This window comes from Barbatula barbatula (assembly GCF_947034865.1).
Source record: "Barbatula barbatula genome assembly, chromosome: 5".
In the NCBI taxonomy this organism is placed as follows: domain Eukaryota; kingdom Metazoa; phylum Chordata; class Actinopteri; order Cypriniformes; family Nemacheilidae; genus Barbatula; species Barbatula barbatula.
In genome coordinates this window covers 19,580,861-19,599,518 of record NC_136769.1, presented here as the reverse complement: position 1 = coordinate 19,599,518, position 18,658 = coordinate 19,580,861, and the positions used below count along the sequence as shown (strand labels likewise).

Sequence of the window (18,658 nt, the reverse complement as noted above, 5' to 3'; positions counted from 1 at the left end):
GACTCAAACACAATAATGAGTATGAACAAGGTAAATAAGTTGTACTATGTTGAGTTCACATAAATGTCAGTGTTGTGCACTCTTATGACAAGATAATTCACCTTCTGTATTTTGAGTGTTTTGTTTGCACTTCATAAATCATTTCTAGGAAGCATGTGGGTCTTTTGGAAATGAGAGAAAAAAACGAACCCGCTCTCTTTCTCTCAACAGGTATTGTTCTGGCTTTTGTTGTAACTAGTAACTTTCTATTAGCACCTATTGCATTATCGCTCTTGTATGACATATAGATTTATTGCTACCTGAACTCTCTGTAAGTCGCTTTGGATAAAAGCGTCTGCTAAATGACTAAATGTAAATGTAAAAAGGACATTGCAAACCCACGTGAGGGCTGTTTTCTTCTAAGCTTTTCATAAAAGAGAATAAACAACAAAGAGCATGAAAAGATCTGCATTTAAGGGGACAAAGGTTAGTTGAATTCAAGTTGTTGGCAGTCAAGACACAACAATAATAAATGTAATTAAATACATATTTTTTTTATTTGAGAAAACCACATATTTGTAGTTGAACAAAAATTGTGCCTCGTAACAGCTACGATAAACTAAAATGATACATACTATTACAGTGAAATATTCTGTACACTACTTTTATTTTATAGTTTTGATTTGAACTTTATTCTTTACATAGTGTTTCTGGGTTTGTGGTAACACTTTACAATAAGGTATTTGTCAACATTGATTAATGTATAAGCTTACATGAGCTGACAATAACAACACTTCTACAGCACTTATTTTTTCAAAAACTCTTAGTTCATGTTGATTTATAACATTAGTTTTTGCACGAACAAAGAAAATCTATATTGTTCATTTTTAGTTCATTTTTTTAACTGATCGTCTCGCAGATAACAAGGAATCTGTCCATATTTCTAATGGTGTTGACTGGGGGTCATGGTCTTGCACAATGAAGTCAGCGTCATATATATTAAAAGACATTCCATCCGTTAAGGCTTCATGCCTGCCTGCGAAACAGTTGTTGCTGTTTGCTGCTGTGAGCACTCAGATCAATGATGGGTGGACAGACGTGCTCTCTTGACCCGAAAAGTGCTGACAATAAATTCCCTCCACTTCTGCTATCTATAACATGTAAGGCTGCTGAGGATTGTCGAACGCCATGAATACCACACATGGAAGTACATGGAAATGATCTCTTAGTAAAAGCTTTTAAGAGGGTAGCAAGAAACCCCCCGAGGTCACAAAATCCTTTTTTTAAGAAGGGTTTTCTTAACTTGGCATTCTCGTAACTGGACCCTTACTCTCAAAGTAAATGGTTCCTGTTTGGTTATTTTAGAAACCGATGTTTCCAAAGTATCCTTTTCACTCTCAAACGTTTATGACCACAAACCTAACCTCGACATTCACTCTCAAAACCTGTATATGACTCTTTCCTCCATGGTAAACAAAGGATGATATTTTGAGATAAGTCAATGGGGGCCAATGTTGTTTGGTTTGCAACATTCTTCAAAATATCTTATTTTGTGTTCTGCTAAAGAAAGAAAGCCAGGTTTGAAAAGACATGAGGGTCCAACATTTTTATTTTTGGGTGAATTAAACAGGATTTACACATTTCCATGTGTTTAATGGTATTTTTGTGTTGTCTGTTGTGTTAACTTTCACAGACCGTACTGTTGCCATCTATTAGAATTGATGTGCCTGTTCAGACACAGCACTGTGAATCATTATTGGATATAAAGCAGGATTACTTTAGTGGTAGGCAAGGTTGAATTATAATTTACTGTAGATTTGGGTTCATATAATGCAAAACCTTTATGAGTTATGTCAGTGAGTCAAATTAAATCTCGTTTTTAGGTTTAACGCATCTTGTGTTCCAGGACTTTGCATGCATTCACCTCAATAGTAATATATAGATGCACTGCGACCTCTAGTGGATAAGGGCGCACAAGACCAGCTCTGATGTTATACCGTAGCTTTGGAAATTACAGTGATCAGACACAAAGCAAAACTCTTTATCATATTGAGCATTAAATCTTGATATTTAAGTCTTGAGCATGAAAAGCACAAGTGAAAGTGACTTACGCACACATATACACAGAGGGCATGGGCTTTCTCAAGTTTCTGAGCATGACGAATGAAGGTTTATGATGTGGTCCTGAAGATACCAGCCGTGACTAAATCTAAGCATCACATAAAAGACACTTACTGTGAAGCTTAAATTACAGCCATCCCACATGAAAAGACACTGTAGTGTACTTTAGTATTTATAACAGTAAACTGTAGTAACATTCCTAGATGCTTGTTACAAAAGCATAGAAATAAACTACCCTTTTTACTAGATCATCAATCCACAGTAGTGTCTCAAACTACTTTAGTATACTTTCATGAAGTGCAACAATTCTTGTAATATACAATGTATTACAGTTTGCTATATTCAGGGCGAAGGACTTTTTTGTAACAGACTGCAGAAATCCAACGATGTGTATTTATAAAGTTGTGTTCAAAAGATCGGTTTTGATCTTGAGTGTTTGCTGCTAAGAATTTATTTTTTATCTGGCTAGTGATTTGGCATTGTTAACACAACATCTACACATGATTCTCAAAACTTCACTCACCGCGACCCGGTCCAAAGACTCATAGACCCCCCTTAGCCCCCATGTTCAGAAACTCATAGAAATCACAATAATGACCCATTTTGGATCCAAAACAGCAGATTTTGCCAAAAGCTGACAAGTTTGCATCACTGGAATAATGATTTGAATTGCTTTCATCTTTTAGATTGGAAAGCTAGTTGAGTAATGCATGCACTGTGCTTTGTTGTATACTAAACAATTTAGCTTTTCCGTGCATAACGAAAACTTAAACAAAAAAGGCCAATGCTACATAAAGCAATGACACCAATCCATGAATATTTTGTCTGATATACTGTATGTGGAGTAAACATAGATAAAAAAATTGTAAAATGATACTCTACAACATTACAGCATGCAATAAAAACACAACAGACAAATTATTTTTTTTTACACTGAAATACAGACCATCTTTGCTGGTGTTATAGTCAATGAATGAAATTATTTTAAACTTACTGCCTGAAACCAAAGAAACTTATACATTATGCAGCATTTGCCGATTCGAATGAAGTCGATAAGTCATTATTTAAACAATTTATTTTTATTTTAACCCACATAAAATTGTGATGTGTCATTTCACAATTGGAATCAATTCTGTGGTAGAAGCATTTAGACTATACAGAAGAAGCATTCAGACTCATGGAGATGCATTACATTGAAGCTCTGGGCATAAATTACAGGTCAGCAATAGGCTTGTGTGGCCAGTATGGATGTTTGACCTTGTCCAGCTTGGTCTCTGGGAAGGTGTTGTTGAGATCTTCTATGGTCATCTGATCGAAAGGAATCATGTTCCTGAACTTCTCCAGCTGCCAAGGATACATAATTGTTAATGTAATATATTGTGAATTTCTTTATCAATGGAAAACTTTGGGGGGCAAGGATTTGGAGATAAGGTGTGTTAATAGAAGAAAATCGGGGTCATCCAATATCTTTAACTTGAATAAATGGCTCACTAAACACTAGAATGTTTGGCAAGTGTGCATTTCTGTATAGCCAAAAGCTGATACACTGGACACAAGTTCCAGACCATCTGCAAAAAATTTACTGTCCAGATTGGCTGTTACACAATAAAATGACTTTTATTCATGCTCATAATACAATTGTTTACTTTACGTACCCCCTTCTCGTACTCTGCAATACGAGCTTTAGATGCTTCCAAATATACTGCTGCATTTTTGTTCTGTAAGAGGACAAGAAAACATAAATGTGTGACACACAAGTGTGCTATCATTAATTCATACAAGAAAAACAAACTGAAACTTTGAATTAAATCCTCATTGATCGACATTACACAGAGATTTATTTAATAACCATTTGTAAAGAGATGAAAATAACCGAAATCACCATTCCTTTGCATTGAACCTGAACTTTAGTTGAATATTTTGTATTCAAAATTATTTCATCTAATTGGCAGAGTATCTACTGTAAGTTTTTGCAGCACCAGCCCTAAAACTTCTATGATGCAAAGAGTAATTCAGTTTCTCAAAGGTTCATAGCTCCTGCAAACATTTGAGGAGATTGTTTGCAAGAAGATCGCTTTTAACTCATGGATGGCACAGTCAGAGCGACGTGTGAGCTTTGATATATTGTAAATAACTCACAGCTTCCTGCTCCTGTGAATCAATCTTTGCAGTCTGAGTGTCTGCTGGTTCAGGGACCTTCAATACAGAAAACTGCAGAGGAAAAGACAGGCAGACAAACAGAAAGAGAACACTATAAGACACAATGCAACAGAAGAAACCCAGTCAAAGACAAATGACCACATCTCACCTTCTTCTCAAACTCATCTACCATTCCTGCTTTGGCTACAACACTTCTGTAGAAACTCCAGTCAATGGTAGCTGGCTTCTCTGGCAAAGATGCAAGTCTGTAAGTACAAAAATACATGATTTAAACATCAACATCCTGCAGCAAAAGCTACACTGCCTAATAAGCTTTAACGTGACATACAGCGGATTTATCTAGGGACCATTTTAGATTTTATGCTCAAGAAAGTATTGACACCTATTTTATATTTCAAAGACGACACGCAGTAACAACATCAGTAGTATTCTTCTATGTATAGAAAGTAGACGCACTTTGCTGCGATGGCATCGCCGCGGGTCTTCAGGCTGTTGAACATGGCTCTCTGGTTCGGTGGGACCCTCTCTGCAAAAGCCACCCAATCAATGGCCTTAACAGCTGCACGTCGTCCTGCCATCTTTATTTTCCTGTCAAAACATTTAGAATGACACCTAAATCACACCTAACTCCTACATTTTGCTACGAGGATTAAATACATGCACATTGATTGCATTTTTTTAAATATATTAGTACATCAAAAATAAGATCTGCAAAACTTATATAATATTATTATAATATAGCTTAATCTAACTTATACTGCAGAATTCATTGACTACAAGTGATTCATTCATTACAGTTAATAATGATGAACAGATAAACAAATGATATTAATTACAAAAACCTACTACAGTTTACTACAACTTAATTATTAAGAGTAGTATAGGATTGATTTCATGTTAGATGTCACATAACCATTATAAAAACTATCCACATCGAGTAATTAAGGCCACATCGAATGTTTGGATTCTTAATTTAAAACAACTATTTAAACTTTGACAGTTAAATAAAATAATTAAACAATATTAAGTTAAACGGGTAAAATAGACGAAATATCTTGTGCTTTTTCACAGAAGTCAACGAGACAAGGTCAGGATATGACTTTTATAAGCTAAATCTGTTTATAACCACCCGAATAAAGCATCGTTTCACATTAACAACAACTAGTTTTACTATTTAATTTAGGTTAAAACGAGTAGACGCCGAAATATATAAGATAATACTGTATGTCCATACGTACTTACTGTCCGAGGATCAAGCCGATGCAATGACAGAAGCGTGATGGCCGCCGGAGAGCGGAAGCGCTGTTATGAGCGCGGCGTCTCTTTACTGACACCCAGCGGACTGGAGACGCACTGCGACACATTCAAATATACGGAGACTGCAGCGCGTCTTCTGTACACTGGATGTCAAGAGCCACAGCTTCTTATTTTTGCTCATAGGCAGTTTGCATGAAACTTTATATTTCAACAATACACATAGGTGTCTAGAGAAAGCTGTTACGTAACTGTTTAAACATTGCAAATATTAATGCGTTTGAGTTTGACATCAATCAAATACCTTAATGTACGTAAACTATCTTAAAATGTTGAACACAGTGTACTAAGCATTCAAAGGATGTTACTATAATACGATTTTGAGGTGAAGTTGTAATATAGATAATCCAGTGGCTTGCGAGTTCATTTTCTAGTTTCATGTCAGCACAACCCAATGGTTACTTAAAACCATAGTGTGGTGTACAAAGTCAAACATCTCACTACGGCAGGCGTCTCCAACCTTTTTGTAAGCGAGGGCTACCAAAATATCTAAAATCCTCTTTAGGGCTCCTTGTCGATAACATACTTTCAAACTTTAAACATGTGATGCCTTATTTTTACGCTCACAGAACCAAATTCAGTTTTCTTTCAGATATTTTTGCATTTGAATATAGTAAAGCTTATAACACTTGCAATAATAAATGAATTTGTCAACTGTCTTGAGCATTATTGGTGAGCCCTGTGTTTAGCGGGCACCTTACAGAGTTCATGCGGGCTACCAGGTGCCCACGGGCACCACGTTGGAGACCCCTGCACTGCGGCCTCTAGACAAAAAAACAGACATTTGTAAGGACAGAAAAGACTTTAAGAAAGTCTTTAATCTGTCAGGTCATGTCGTACGCCAGACAGAAACCTTTTTAAAGCATCAAATAAATATATGATCATTAGAAATGCTAAATGGCATCAGTTCCAAAATATTTACAAACAGCCCATAGATGAAGACCTTACACCGTTGCACTGTCCTTGTTGACATGTTTTCTTGCCTAATTTGTTTTCTCTGTTTAAGTATGATGATGCAAAGGTTCCTCTCTGCGTGTTTACTATTTTAGGCACTGCCATTTTGATCTGTGTGTTCTGGTCTTGAATTTCATCTGTGGCCATCTGCCTGTCTGTGACTCATGTTTTGATGATTTGTGTCACTGTGATGTTATGAAACGTGTGTTTTTTTATTCTGATCATGTGATGTTGAGACAAATTATTTAAGGAATTCTGGCATGTAGGGAAAAAATATCTATCGAATAGCCTAATGCTTGACTTATTTATATAAATGTAGTGGCTCAGTTTGTTAAAACGTTTAAAAAAATGATCAACTTTTAAATATTGTCAACAATAACAACCTCAAACCAATCTATGACCTCGACCGTCACAAATAAAGGATGCCATGCTTTGCTGTAAACTACTGTATTGACGTGGGAGGGGTGGACGACCCACACACTGCACCCCTTATTCCTCGCTCAGTCCACGTCACACCTCAGTAGCTTGCGGTGTTGGGTTTAACTAGTTACTAAGTAATTAGTTACTGTTATTTCATTACTTTTCCCCCTAAAAAAGTAAAGTAAGGGATTACTCTTATTAGTTCTGTAATTTAGTGGATGTAATTGAACTAAACATTGTGTGAAGGATACAATAGTGGAATTCACATTAAAATTCAGTCTAACTTTAGAAACGCATGCATTAATGTATCTTTCTCACATTTGTCAGTTAAAACTTAGTGTAGTTTATATTATTTATTTAAATGAAGAGTGGTTTGGTGTCTATCCTTGATTTAATGGAAATAAGTGGTTAAATCATTCTCGGAGAGGAGTAACATGTGCATTCATTTCATTTCATTTATTTATGTTGTATTTGTAGTACAGTAATCTAACACTATTGAATATGTAATGAGTAACTAGTAATTCATTACTGTTTTCCTCCCCGACACAGGTCGCTCCTTTCACTGTTAGCGCGTTGACGTCATCTGTTCTCTACGCTCAGGGAGGCTCGCCGTGCTGTTCACTCACCCGGGTCACGCAAGGGGCAGCGGGTGATCAGCATCCTTACAGACGAAGGGCCATTTAACGTCAAGCACAGATGTCAACTGCGCACGCTGAAGGTAGGAAAAACATTTTATTCCGCTGAAAAAAAGCGCAATAACCTGCCGGGTGCCTCATTGAGATTAGAGTGTGACTGCAAGAGATTGATGCATTAAACTGTTTTTCTTTCTTCATTAATGTGGGCAGCATGGGTTGTGTCAGGAGATGCCAATGTACAAGTTTGATGTAGTTTTACGCGCTCCAAATGATGAACTAACTTCGATAACTTGTGCCGCGCGCAGGTGCAGGAGAGTCAAACCGTGGAGATGAGCGAGAAAAAATGAAATAATGAATTAAAACTTCATCTTTGTGCAAAATTTCTGTGCTGTTATGCAGTTACTGCCTAGAGAGGATTACTGTGTGGTGTTATGAGCATGATGGGAAGATTACGAAATAATGAATCGTATTTCCTATAATAAATCCCATTTCAAAGATAAACTGCAGGCTACTGAAAGAAAGGTATTTCCGAATAACATTCTCGATCATAATTCTGCCTCCAATACATTGCATTGTTATAGAGACATTAGATAAAGAAATAAACGAGATAAAACGTGTAAGAAAATTCTTTCCCACACTTTCCTTGTTATTATTTGATATAACTATGATTTTATGTGTGTGCTAAATTGGTGAGGAAGAATAGATTTAGTCAAGTGGATAAACCCAGGCAGAGGGGTGCACATATACACCCAAACACTCATAATGTAATGTTATATTTAACGTATAATGTAAAATAAATATTGCTTTCTAATTATTATTCGTATTACAATAATGTGTATTATATATATGGTAAATATTCTAATTATTTTTTATTGTATTTGTTTTCTCTTCTTTTTGCTGGGCCTCAGGAGATTATGGCTTTTCAGCACAAACAAGGTTCTAAAGAGTATCAGGTTTCTCAACATTCATTCCCACAATACTCAGCAAATAAGGTTGTCTGCAAGTGACAATTTCTATTGTGTACATTAAAAAAATGTTTACAGCTGGTGAGGACCATCTGCAGTTTAAATAAATTTATATTAATAAACAAATTATTAATCAATTCTCTTCAGTGAGCTATATATTTACTATGCGCTCTGGGAAACATTATGATGTTTATTCATCCAGTGTGCTCTAAATGTAGTTTTTGCATTTTATACTGTTAGATAGTTGTATATTTTGAGGTATTATGGCTTTAATCAAAACAAACCAACTTCAGTTTGATTGATATTAATTGGAATGCGCAATAAAAGAAAGTCATTTTTGAAAAAGTTAAAAACTGAGTTATCTCATTTTGGAACCAAACACTTCACATACATGAAATATGTGAAAAGGTGGTATTACGAGGTTGTCTCTGACTATATTTGACTGGTGTCGTCTCATCTCTGCAGACCAGTGAGTGAAGCGAGGGCCCTCATCTGAACACCATGACGGACGGTGTGGAGTATAAGACTCAGCAAAACAATCAAAGCAATGAACACAGATCACTCCAGAGAGGGGACCGTACTGATGCTGTCACAGGGACCAGAACATCTTCTCTGCAGCCCGTAGAAGCACAACCTGGACCGGAGGAGACAGCCAGCGCTCAGCCAGAACGGGTTAATAAATCTCTCTCCTCTACAGAGACGCAGCATCATTCCACCAGTGAAGCAGACGGTCACAGTGGGCAGGTGGTGCACAACGGTGACTGGGGTTGGATGGTGCTCGCGGCCACTGTCTTGTTGTTGGCGTTGACTCTGGCTTTCCCTTCCTGCATCGGGATTTTTTACAAAGACTTGCAGAACGACTTTCAAGCCAGCAACACTGAGACGTCTTGGGTACCAGCCATCATGATGGCCGTGCTGCATGCAGGCGGTAGGGAGATGCTCTGACGTCACCGATCCCCTTATTTATGCATTTGGTCTTTTAGTTCATCCACGATTTGTGATGTTATCTTAACCGATCTCCCGCATTCACCTTCATCACAAAGCCAGATACAGTATCTGAAGCCTCCAGAAAAACACTTCTATCAGGTTACTGTAATCCATCAGGCCCGTTGCTTCTCAGTACACTCTCAGGAAATAGTGAGATCTGTTTCCAGAAAGAAAAACACAGGTCACAGGACGATAGAGGTGGTCTGTTTGCTTACAGATGGTCAAAGTTGAGACAAGTTCTTTAACAAAGGGGATGCCAAATCACATCATAGTGCCCTGCAAAGTGAGTGGACATCACAGGTCATTCAGATAGATTTTTCTCTTTTTTTATGGATGGGATAAATAATTTTTCAGCATAAGAATAATTCATCTCATTAGTGGTTACTAGGCAGTTGTGCAACAGCCCAAAGCGCACCAGATATGTGACAATGCATATCCATGACTTACACAAAAGGTAAGAAGCCACATACAAATATACAGCATATGTAAGATATAAATAAATACATAAAAAACTAAATCAAATTTATTTTGAGATTATTAATTATTTATTACTCAACGTATTAGGTCAGTTATATAGAGTAGATGATGATATGTAGCCTGCTTTACATGATGTCATCAAACTTCCCACAACACAAAAGCAGTGAATGGGGGGACACAGGTTATTTGATGTTTGACCAGATTTTAGGCAAAAAATGTTTTTAGGACTGGCTCTGGAACATGGAACAGTCGAGAGACCATTGTTCCTCCGGGAGACATGTTTATTTGTCTTTCCAACCCTTTGTCTGTGCCGCCAGCTACACAAGCAAGTGCCAGAAACAATATTAAGGTGATCCCACAAGTTAATTTTCACGCAGCGTTGTGACGCCAAACATTCATTTAAGCAGGGCCAATGTTCAATCCACTTGAGATTTAGCGAGATAAAAAGTCATTTCTCTTCAAGTCATCTGGTCAGATCTAAAGGTATTTGAAGAACCTTTCTGGAAACATGATTTCTTTATTATGTCCTGCAATTTCATATTTAAATTTCAAGGAAAATTTTTACTAGTGGGGATGTAGCCTATAGTCAAGCCATTATAACCAGAGAAGGGTTCCTGTGGACAGAAACATTACAAAAAAGTCAGGAAAAGCCTATCGCTCATTGTTATAAACAAATAATATGCATTAAATAACCCAAAATACAAATTAGTGACAGTGATTCTCAACAGGGGGGCTCGAGATGACAAACAGTTACTTAGACAAAAAATAGAAACCAAGATATGAATGAAATGCAGTAAATGTCAAGCTGTAAAATATTCAATTGGGTAGAAATTGTGAGTTTTTGTGAGTGGGGGGGCTTTGAATATTGTTGAATACAATCCTTTAAAAGAACCCCTGATGCAGAATCTCAAAAAGTTATCTGTTGGATGGTGGTCTGTGGTAGCCAATTAAAACGCTTCTTTATTGTGATGTAACTGTAAATGTGTGCCCCTTTAATTCTATAATTAATTAATGTTAGAAAATCTGACCAATTAAATAAATCATTTGCGACACCTTCACATCCCGTAAAGAAGGGATTACACATTGTATGTAATGGTTACTTGCAGAACAAAAGCTTTCCTGCAGCTGTTTTTTCATGCCCATATGTGTCAATAGCCTGCCATTCACCATAAATTCAATGGAAACGTAGAGTGCTTAGACTTTAATCGGCTGCTGCCGTGTTTTAGTACGAAATGTTAATAGCTATCGTTTTTTATCTGCATATGATAGTGAACATTAAAAGGGATAATCTGTAGATCAAATGCAGCTGTTGTGTGCACAAGTGGCTGTTTTTCCGACCAGCTTTGTTTATCATAGTACAATGGCATTGTCTTTCCGCAGGCCCAATATGTAGTATTCTTGTGGAGTGCTGCGGTTGCCGTGCGACTATAATTATTGGCGGCTTTCTGAGCGGACTGGGAATGGCGGCCAGTTCATTTGCACAGTCAATGGTGCAACTGTATATCACTGCTGGCATCATCACAGGTGGATATATATAACATAAACCCGATAAAGTGGAGCAAACATGATTTGCTTTCCGATGGTTCACCTGAACTGCACTGATTTTTATACTGTTATTCTTAGGAATGGGGCTCTCTTTGTCTTTCCAACCATCAATCACCATGGTGGGCCACTACTTTGAACATCGCAGGGCGTTTGCCAATGCCCTTTCTTCCACCGGCACTGCACTTGGTCTCAGTACACTCCCCTTGCTGGCCAACACTCTCCTCAGCAGGTTTGGTTGGCGAGGAAGCTTTTTGATACTAGGAGGAGTTCTGCTGAACTGTTGCGTGTGTGGGGCTGTCATGCGACCTCTCAAGGCCAAACCAAAGACACAAGAAAGAACCAAACAGACAGACAATCGCATCTCCATCCATCAGGAAAGAGAGGGTCTTAAGGGGCGTCTGCGGACCACTCTCTCCACCTTCATGCCTTTCTTGCGCCGGCACATGGCTTTTGACCTCCTGTGCAGTAACCTTCGCTTCCGTGCCTATGCTCTCGGGGTGTCTTGGATGATGATGGGCTTTGTGGTGCCTTTAGTTTACTTGGTTCCGTACGCCACCGCATACGGTATGAACCAAGACCGAGCCGCTCTGCTGATGGCTATACTTGGCTTGGTGAACATCACGGTTCGGCCAGCAGCTGCGTTCGTGTTCGGCCTGCCTCGTTTCCAGGGCAGTCGTATCTTCGTATACTTGTTTGCCATAGCGGTGCTGATCAACGGCTTGAGCAACTGCATCTGTGGGATGGGGACAAGTTTTTCGGTGCTGCTGAGTTACGTTATTATCTTTGGATTTTCCATGAGTCTTATCGGGTGCTTGTTGTTTACCGTACTGATGGAGACGGTGGAGATGAGTCGCTTCCCATCAGCCCTGGGCCTCATCAGCATTATGGAGAGTATTATGCTGCTCATCGGTCCACCGCTAGCAGGTGATGTGCTATGTGTTTGTCATTTACAGTATATAAATATCAATACTGTTACTGTGTGTAAACGTTTGAATAGTACATTCAAAAATGATGGGCCAAAAATCCTTTCAATTATACAGAGGTCAAAAGGTTTATAGATGGGGTGACACACGCAGTTTCTGCCTATCTCATATTAATCTTGAGTACCTATACAGCATTATTGCCTACGTCGCAGGGGGACGGAACTACAGCACCAGCACACAACATCATCGCATTAATCCATCCCGCGTGCAGTTCATGTCCGGCATCTTTTCGCACTGCGACTGCACCCTCTATCAGTTTCAAACAATCTCAAAATCCAGCGTTATAGCCACCGTTCATATAACATCCATCACTGAAATGCCGTGAACAAACAAACTACTGACTTCTCTCCCTATTGCAAGCATGTGGCCCCATCTTTAGGGGAAAGACTGGTTTTGTCCAGTTTGAGTGTTATTGAGGTGTTGATGCTGTGAGGGTGAGAAGATCATCAGGTCACCAATAGGCCGGTCTCCAGAAAAGCTGTAGAGAGACAGAACTTCATGCACTAGGGGTGTCCTCTCCAATTACCAGCGCCTTGGAAACTCAAATGTCAAAGCACACAGCAATGCCTGCCCTCACAGTTGTGGTGCTGATTGAGCCTCAGAGAGTGGATTATGCTATCCTTGCGTCTCCTTATTACCAACAGGGATCTGGACATAATCACTTTTGTTTTGTTTCATTAAATCTGCAATCCATAACGTTTTTTGGTTTAAGCAAGCATATTAAAATAAATCAGTTAATGAAGGCAAGGGCGACTAATAGTAATGATTTATGGCAAAAGAATCACAAGATGTCTAGATAGATTCAGATGGTCCTGTTATTTTATACAGGTCTCAAAATGGCAAAGCTTCAACAAGCACATGCATAACCGCTCTGGAAATGTTCCAGAGAACGTTCTCAGAACTCAGAACGTCCCTAATGGTGTCCAATACATTCCCAGAACGTTCTGATATGATCACGATATGTAGATTTTTAAAGGGTGTGGGGACTACTTGGATTATTTGGTGGACCTTCACAGAACATTCAGGCCATTATCTGAATGTATAGGTAACCTTTACTATAGGATATTCCCATAACATTTGCAGGACCTTTAGGGGACCAAACTACAATGTTGCCAGCCAACAAATGACAATCAGTTAGGTTATGTATTTGTCCATTGGTCATTTTATGACTTACCATCTGGCAATGTAACTTATTGTCATGTCCCAGACATGTAATTTTATTGATTTTAAATGACGAATTCTCTTTCCTCTTTTGATGCATATGGTGGGGTTTCAGTTAGAACACTTGTGCGTTGGCAAAGAAAGAGAGATTTATCATTTTCATGATATGTGCAATAATAAAGTTAAGATACTTATTTAATTCATCTTGAGGTTCATGATTCCATGACTAATGACAATTTATTGCAAAAAGGTACGACACAACAATAAACCATTTTCGTCAATACTTATCATACAAACATCAACAATGTTGACAATCATCAAACTAATTCAGGTTCTGAATTAGATCAACTGCAATGAAAGCTGGGAGTCAAGAATGAGTTTTGTACTAGCTTACCCAGCATGCATTGCAGAATGAAGCTTTCTTTTGCTGATTGTCACCATTGTCATGTTTTGCGTGAAGACTGTTTATGCCCAAATGTTTTTTGCATTAATCATGAAAGTATGAAACTCAGCATTACTTAAAGCATCTTCATTTTATTATTGCACATATCATAAAAAGCAATATTGCCAGCTTTTCCATTATGTCCTTTGGCAACCCATAAGTGTTCTTATTGAAAGACATCACACGCATTGAAAGAGGAAATTTGATTGACAAGGGCCCAACTGAAGCAAACACTGATCACAATGGTGGTTTGTTGAAATAAAACAAAAATCAACATTAATAGCGGGTGCAGAAGTGATACTGATTCAGTGAAATTAACATTGACAAATCAACAATTTTTAACATTGACTCAATGATTTGTACCTGTTAGCATGCTCTCTGGGGGTCCCCTATACGTTCAGAAAACGGCCTGAATGTTCTGTGAAAGTCCACCAAATAACGTCCCCACACCCTTTAAAAACTCCACATCGTGACCATATCAGAATGTTCTGGGAATGTACTGGACACCAGCTGGGACGTTCTGAGAATGTTCTCGGGACAAAACCCTTCTAAGTGGGGTAAACGCCTCCAGTGGATTGAAGGGATAGTTCACCCAAGAATGAAAATCCTGTCATCATTTACTCACCCTCAGATTGTTTAAAACCTTTGTCTTTGTTCTGCCGAACACAAAGGAAGATATTTGGAAGAATGTCAGTAACCAAAACAGATCTCATCCCCTATTGACTCCCACAGTATTTATTTTTCCTACTATGGCAGTAAATGTGGATGAGATCGGTTTGATATTCTTACAAATATCTTCCTTTGTGTTCGGCAGAACAAAGACATATAACAGGTTTGAAACAATCTGAGGGTGAGCAAATGATGGAAATGAGAAATGTGGTCGTATTCTAGTAGCTGGTTGCTTTGTTCAATTTAATACTCGTAAAAAAGAGTGTAATTTGTGTCTTTTTTACAGGCGTCCTGGTCGACAGCACTAAGCAGTATACCTACGTGTACTTCGCTTGCAGTGTTACTGGGTCCACAGCTGGCCTCTTCATCATGCTGTCCTTCTACTGGCTGGACAGAGAGAAGGACACAGATGCTAAGAGATCATTCTCTCTTAAAGACACGAATTCTTTAAAGCCAAGTATCAAGATCGACTGTGATTATAGTCAAGTGCCTTTATATAATACGAATGTCAGAGATATTGAGACTGATGTATGAACCAGGAAACCACCTTTTGTGCATTAAGCATACTTATTTTATTACTTACTGATAAACTCCTTATTATGGGTTTCCTGTCCTCGTCATATTGGTGGAGAATCAGTTACTGCCATTATTATATCTGTATTATATCATATAATACACACAGTTTTTGTTGCATTGTAGTGTATAAAATAGATTGGACCAGAGCTGCAAGCCTAACTTTTCACAGTTCCTCTCTGTCATTTATCAAACATTTTGTTATGTTTAGTATTTTTTTTTTTAGTTCAGTTGTACTTAAACCTAATTCATGAATGACAAATGCCAATTGAAACTGACATTCATATTAGTTTTTGATTGCAGGTAGATCCTTGGGAACAAAACCACGTAGAACATTCGAGAGATACTGCAGCCTTGCGTAATGAATGCCTTAAATGTAATTATTTATAATGCTGTATTATTTGTGTTTTACTGTTTGTAGACGCTGCTTTTTAAATCAGTCATTTATTTATATATTTGTAAAGAAAATGTATTGTGTCGTCTGTCATTTTTTGTGGGTCTGGGTCATACTTCACTGGAATCGAGGCAAAAAAAGGTCTACACTGTGAAGCTCATATAAAATACAACTTTAAGTTGTAAATAAACATCTATTTTATAGTATATCGATGGTCGGGTGTGATATGATTGATAAACACTTAAACTTAAAGGGATAGTTCATCTAAAATAATGTCATGCATGTTTGGAATGACGTGTGGCCAGTAAATGATGAAAGTATTCATTTCCGAGCGATTGCGCCATCTGGTGGTGATAAAAGAACAAGTTGTCAAAAAAGGTACCTGTGGAATTGATCATTAGTATGAAATGTCAATGCGGTGAAAAGAATGATTATTAGGGTTTCGAGCACGAAGTGCTGAAAACCTATTGTTTTTGTAAGGATTTTTATTCTTCTTATTATTATTCTTCCGCCATAAAACGCGTCGCCCAGCCCAAACCGTAAGTCGTAGAAACTCGAGACTTTGTCGGATGGTAGTAGTCTTGCTCGCTACTCAGATACTTGGAGCCAGCCATGTCGGTCCATAGGTGGCGCTATAGCGATGGCCAATGCGTTTGGGCTCAATGCTCGTAAACCGGATGTCGCACAACAAAGTGATTGGTGTCATTGGAATCCTTGGCTCCAAACTTAAAAAATGGCTATCTCCGATTTCATTTCCGGTATGCAAATTTCTCCGCTAATTTGCATTTTATGAAAAAAAAAAAAAATGAACTAGTCCCTGGATTTTTGCCCGATCGGAACCAAACCAACGCTGATGAATTCTGTGGAGTGTGAATGTAAATATTCATTGAAAAAAAGTTGAAATTTCGATTCACCGTTGCTAGGGGGCGCCAAAACGTCTGAACCGGAAGTAGCCTATTTCACTAAAATGACCATAACTCGTGAACCGTTTGAGCTATCTTCACGGGGCTTAGACCGTACATGTAGACCCTCAGTCCAGGGTCACAATAAAAAATACTCGGTGTTTGGCCACTAGGAGGCGCTATAATAGCAAAGAACTCGAAAAGGGCTATAACTACGCAACCGTTTGCCCGATCGACTTATTATTTGGTATGGTGTGTCTTTGTGTCATGCACCGTGACTGTATAAAAGGACTTTGGTGTTTCTCAAAAAACATGGCCGCCATCGGCCAATGAATTTTGAGCACTCATTAGACAGGGTTAACGGGGGCAGATCGAAACGACACTCGCTGGGCTTGTTCGACTCGTGGTCCTGAAGGTCTGTAAGAAATATGAACTTATTCGGCCACTGGGGGCGAAAAAACGTTTTTGCAGTGCTTAAACAATTGTGTATGACATGACATTTGACACATACTCAAACTATTTACATCATATGATATCTCTTCTCATTCTGAACAACTTTGCCTCTGGACACGCTTCTGTCGATCGAGCGGTTCGTGAGTTATCGCTGATGATGTCAAAAACCTACTTTTGCGAACTAGTCCCTGGTTTTTCGACCGATCGGAACCAAACCAATGCAGATGACTTTTGTGGAGTGTGAATGTAAATAATCATTGAAAAAAAGTTGAAATTTGTATTCATACACGGTAGGGGGGGGCCAAAAACTGAACTGGGCGGAGCCTATCACATTAAAATGGCCATAAATTCAGAACGGATTAACACAACATCATGGGGCTTGGAACATATGTGTAGACCATCACTCCGAGGTCACCTACAAAAGAAGGTGGCGTTTGGACACTAGGTGGCGCTAGACGAGTAGAAATGGCAAAATTGACGCGTATTTCAATACTTAAACAATTGTGTGTCACGTGACATTTGACAAACACACAAACTATTGATATCATATGATAGCTCTTCTCATGCTGAACAACTTTGCCTCTAGAACCATTTATGTCGATTTAACGGTTTGTGAGTTATCGGTGATAATGTCAAAAACCTACTTTCGCGAACTAGTACTTGCTTTTTCAATTGATCGGAACTAAACCAATGCAGATGACTTCTCTGGAGTGTGAATGTAAATAATCATTGAAAAAAGTTGAAATTTATATTCATACACGGTAGGGGGGGCAAAAACGGAACTAAGCGGAGCCTATGACACTTAAACGGACGTTGTTAGAGAAGGATTTGAGATAGCTTCACGGGGCTTTACACATATGTGTAGACCATCGCTCTGAGCTCACTGTAAAAATAACACGGTGATTGGACACTAGGTGGCGCTATAACATGAACAATGGCACTAAATACTGTAAATATGCAACGGTTATCGTCTCGGCCCAGGAACTTCAGACTTCTTGAGTTTGAAAGCACCTTCTCTTCAATTTAAAAGCCAACAACAATGAAAATCGGATACTCATTAACGAATTGTCCAAATGATTTGACAGTCAGAAAATAACATTCTTGTAGTATACGTGCATGTTTCTGTAAGCATGCATAGTTTCTATGAGTTCATACCTGTCATTTTTCTGTGTGTGTGTGTGTGTGTTGGACTTTGATCCTTCACGCGTGTGTTGAGGTGTGACCCCCTAACCTGTTCATGAATGCACGACTGCTTTTGACTGCCTTAAACCTCGAAACCCGCTAAATGCTGCTTGCAGCTTTAATTATTTGTTAGATCCACTAAAACGCAGACAACTAACGTTACATCAATGATTTTTACTCTATGGAAAACTCACTTCCGGCAATGGCTTAAGCCGAAGAGTGATTTATACGTTTTGCTAAATTAATCCAAATAACGTTGAACGATCGGTACCAAAGGTACGATTATAATGAACATATCCACTGTGTTTACAGAAATAAATCAAATTAATAGAAAAATAAACT

General features: G+C 38.4%; 2 protein-coding genes across 3 annotated transcripts; one reads left to right on the top strand and one right to left on the bottom strand.

Moving 5' to 3' along the window:
• Positions 1 to 513: 513 nt before the first annotated feature.
• atp5pd (ATP synthase peripheral stalk subunit d) lies at positions 514 to 5,566 on the bottom strand. Of its 2 annotated transcripts, none has more exons than XM_079457463.1 (6): positions 5,499 to 5,566; positions 4,717 to 4,848; positions 4,409 to 4,505; positions 4,240 to 4,311; positions 3,756 to 3,818; positions 514 to 3,444 (listed from the first exon to the last, which is right to left on the bottom strand). In XM_079457463.1, the coding sequence occupies exons 2-6, from the start codon at positions 4,836 to 4,838 to the stop codon at positions 3,313 to 3,315; spliced, it is 486 nt and encodes a 161-aa protein (XP_079313589.1). In that variant the 5' UTR covers positions 4,839 to 4,848; positions 5,499 to 5,566; the 3' UTR covers positions 514 to 3,312. The 2 variants fall into 2 exon arrangements, with proteins under 2 accessions (XP_079313589.1, XP_079313590.1); XM_079457464.1 differs by having other exon boundaries at positions 1,572 to 3,444; positions 5,503 to 5,545.
• Positions 5,567 to 7,549: 1,983 nt separating this feature from the next.
• Positions 7,550 to 15,984, top strand: slc16a5b (solute carrier family 16 member 5b). The gene is made up of 5 exons (XM_079457676.1): positions 7,550 to 7,666; positions 9,014 to 9,476; positions 11,393 to 11,536; positions 11,636 to 12,481; positions 15,099 to 15,984. Exons 2-5 carry the CDS (start codon positions 9,050 to 9,052, stop codon positions 15,344 to 15,346), a joined length of 1,665 nt encoding a protein of 554 aa, XP_079313802.1. The 5' UTR covers positions 7,550 to 7,666; positions 9,014 to 9,049; the 3' UTR covers positions 15,347 to 15,984.
• Positions 15,985 to 18,658: the final 2,674 nt, after the last annotated feature.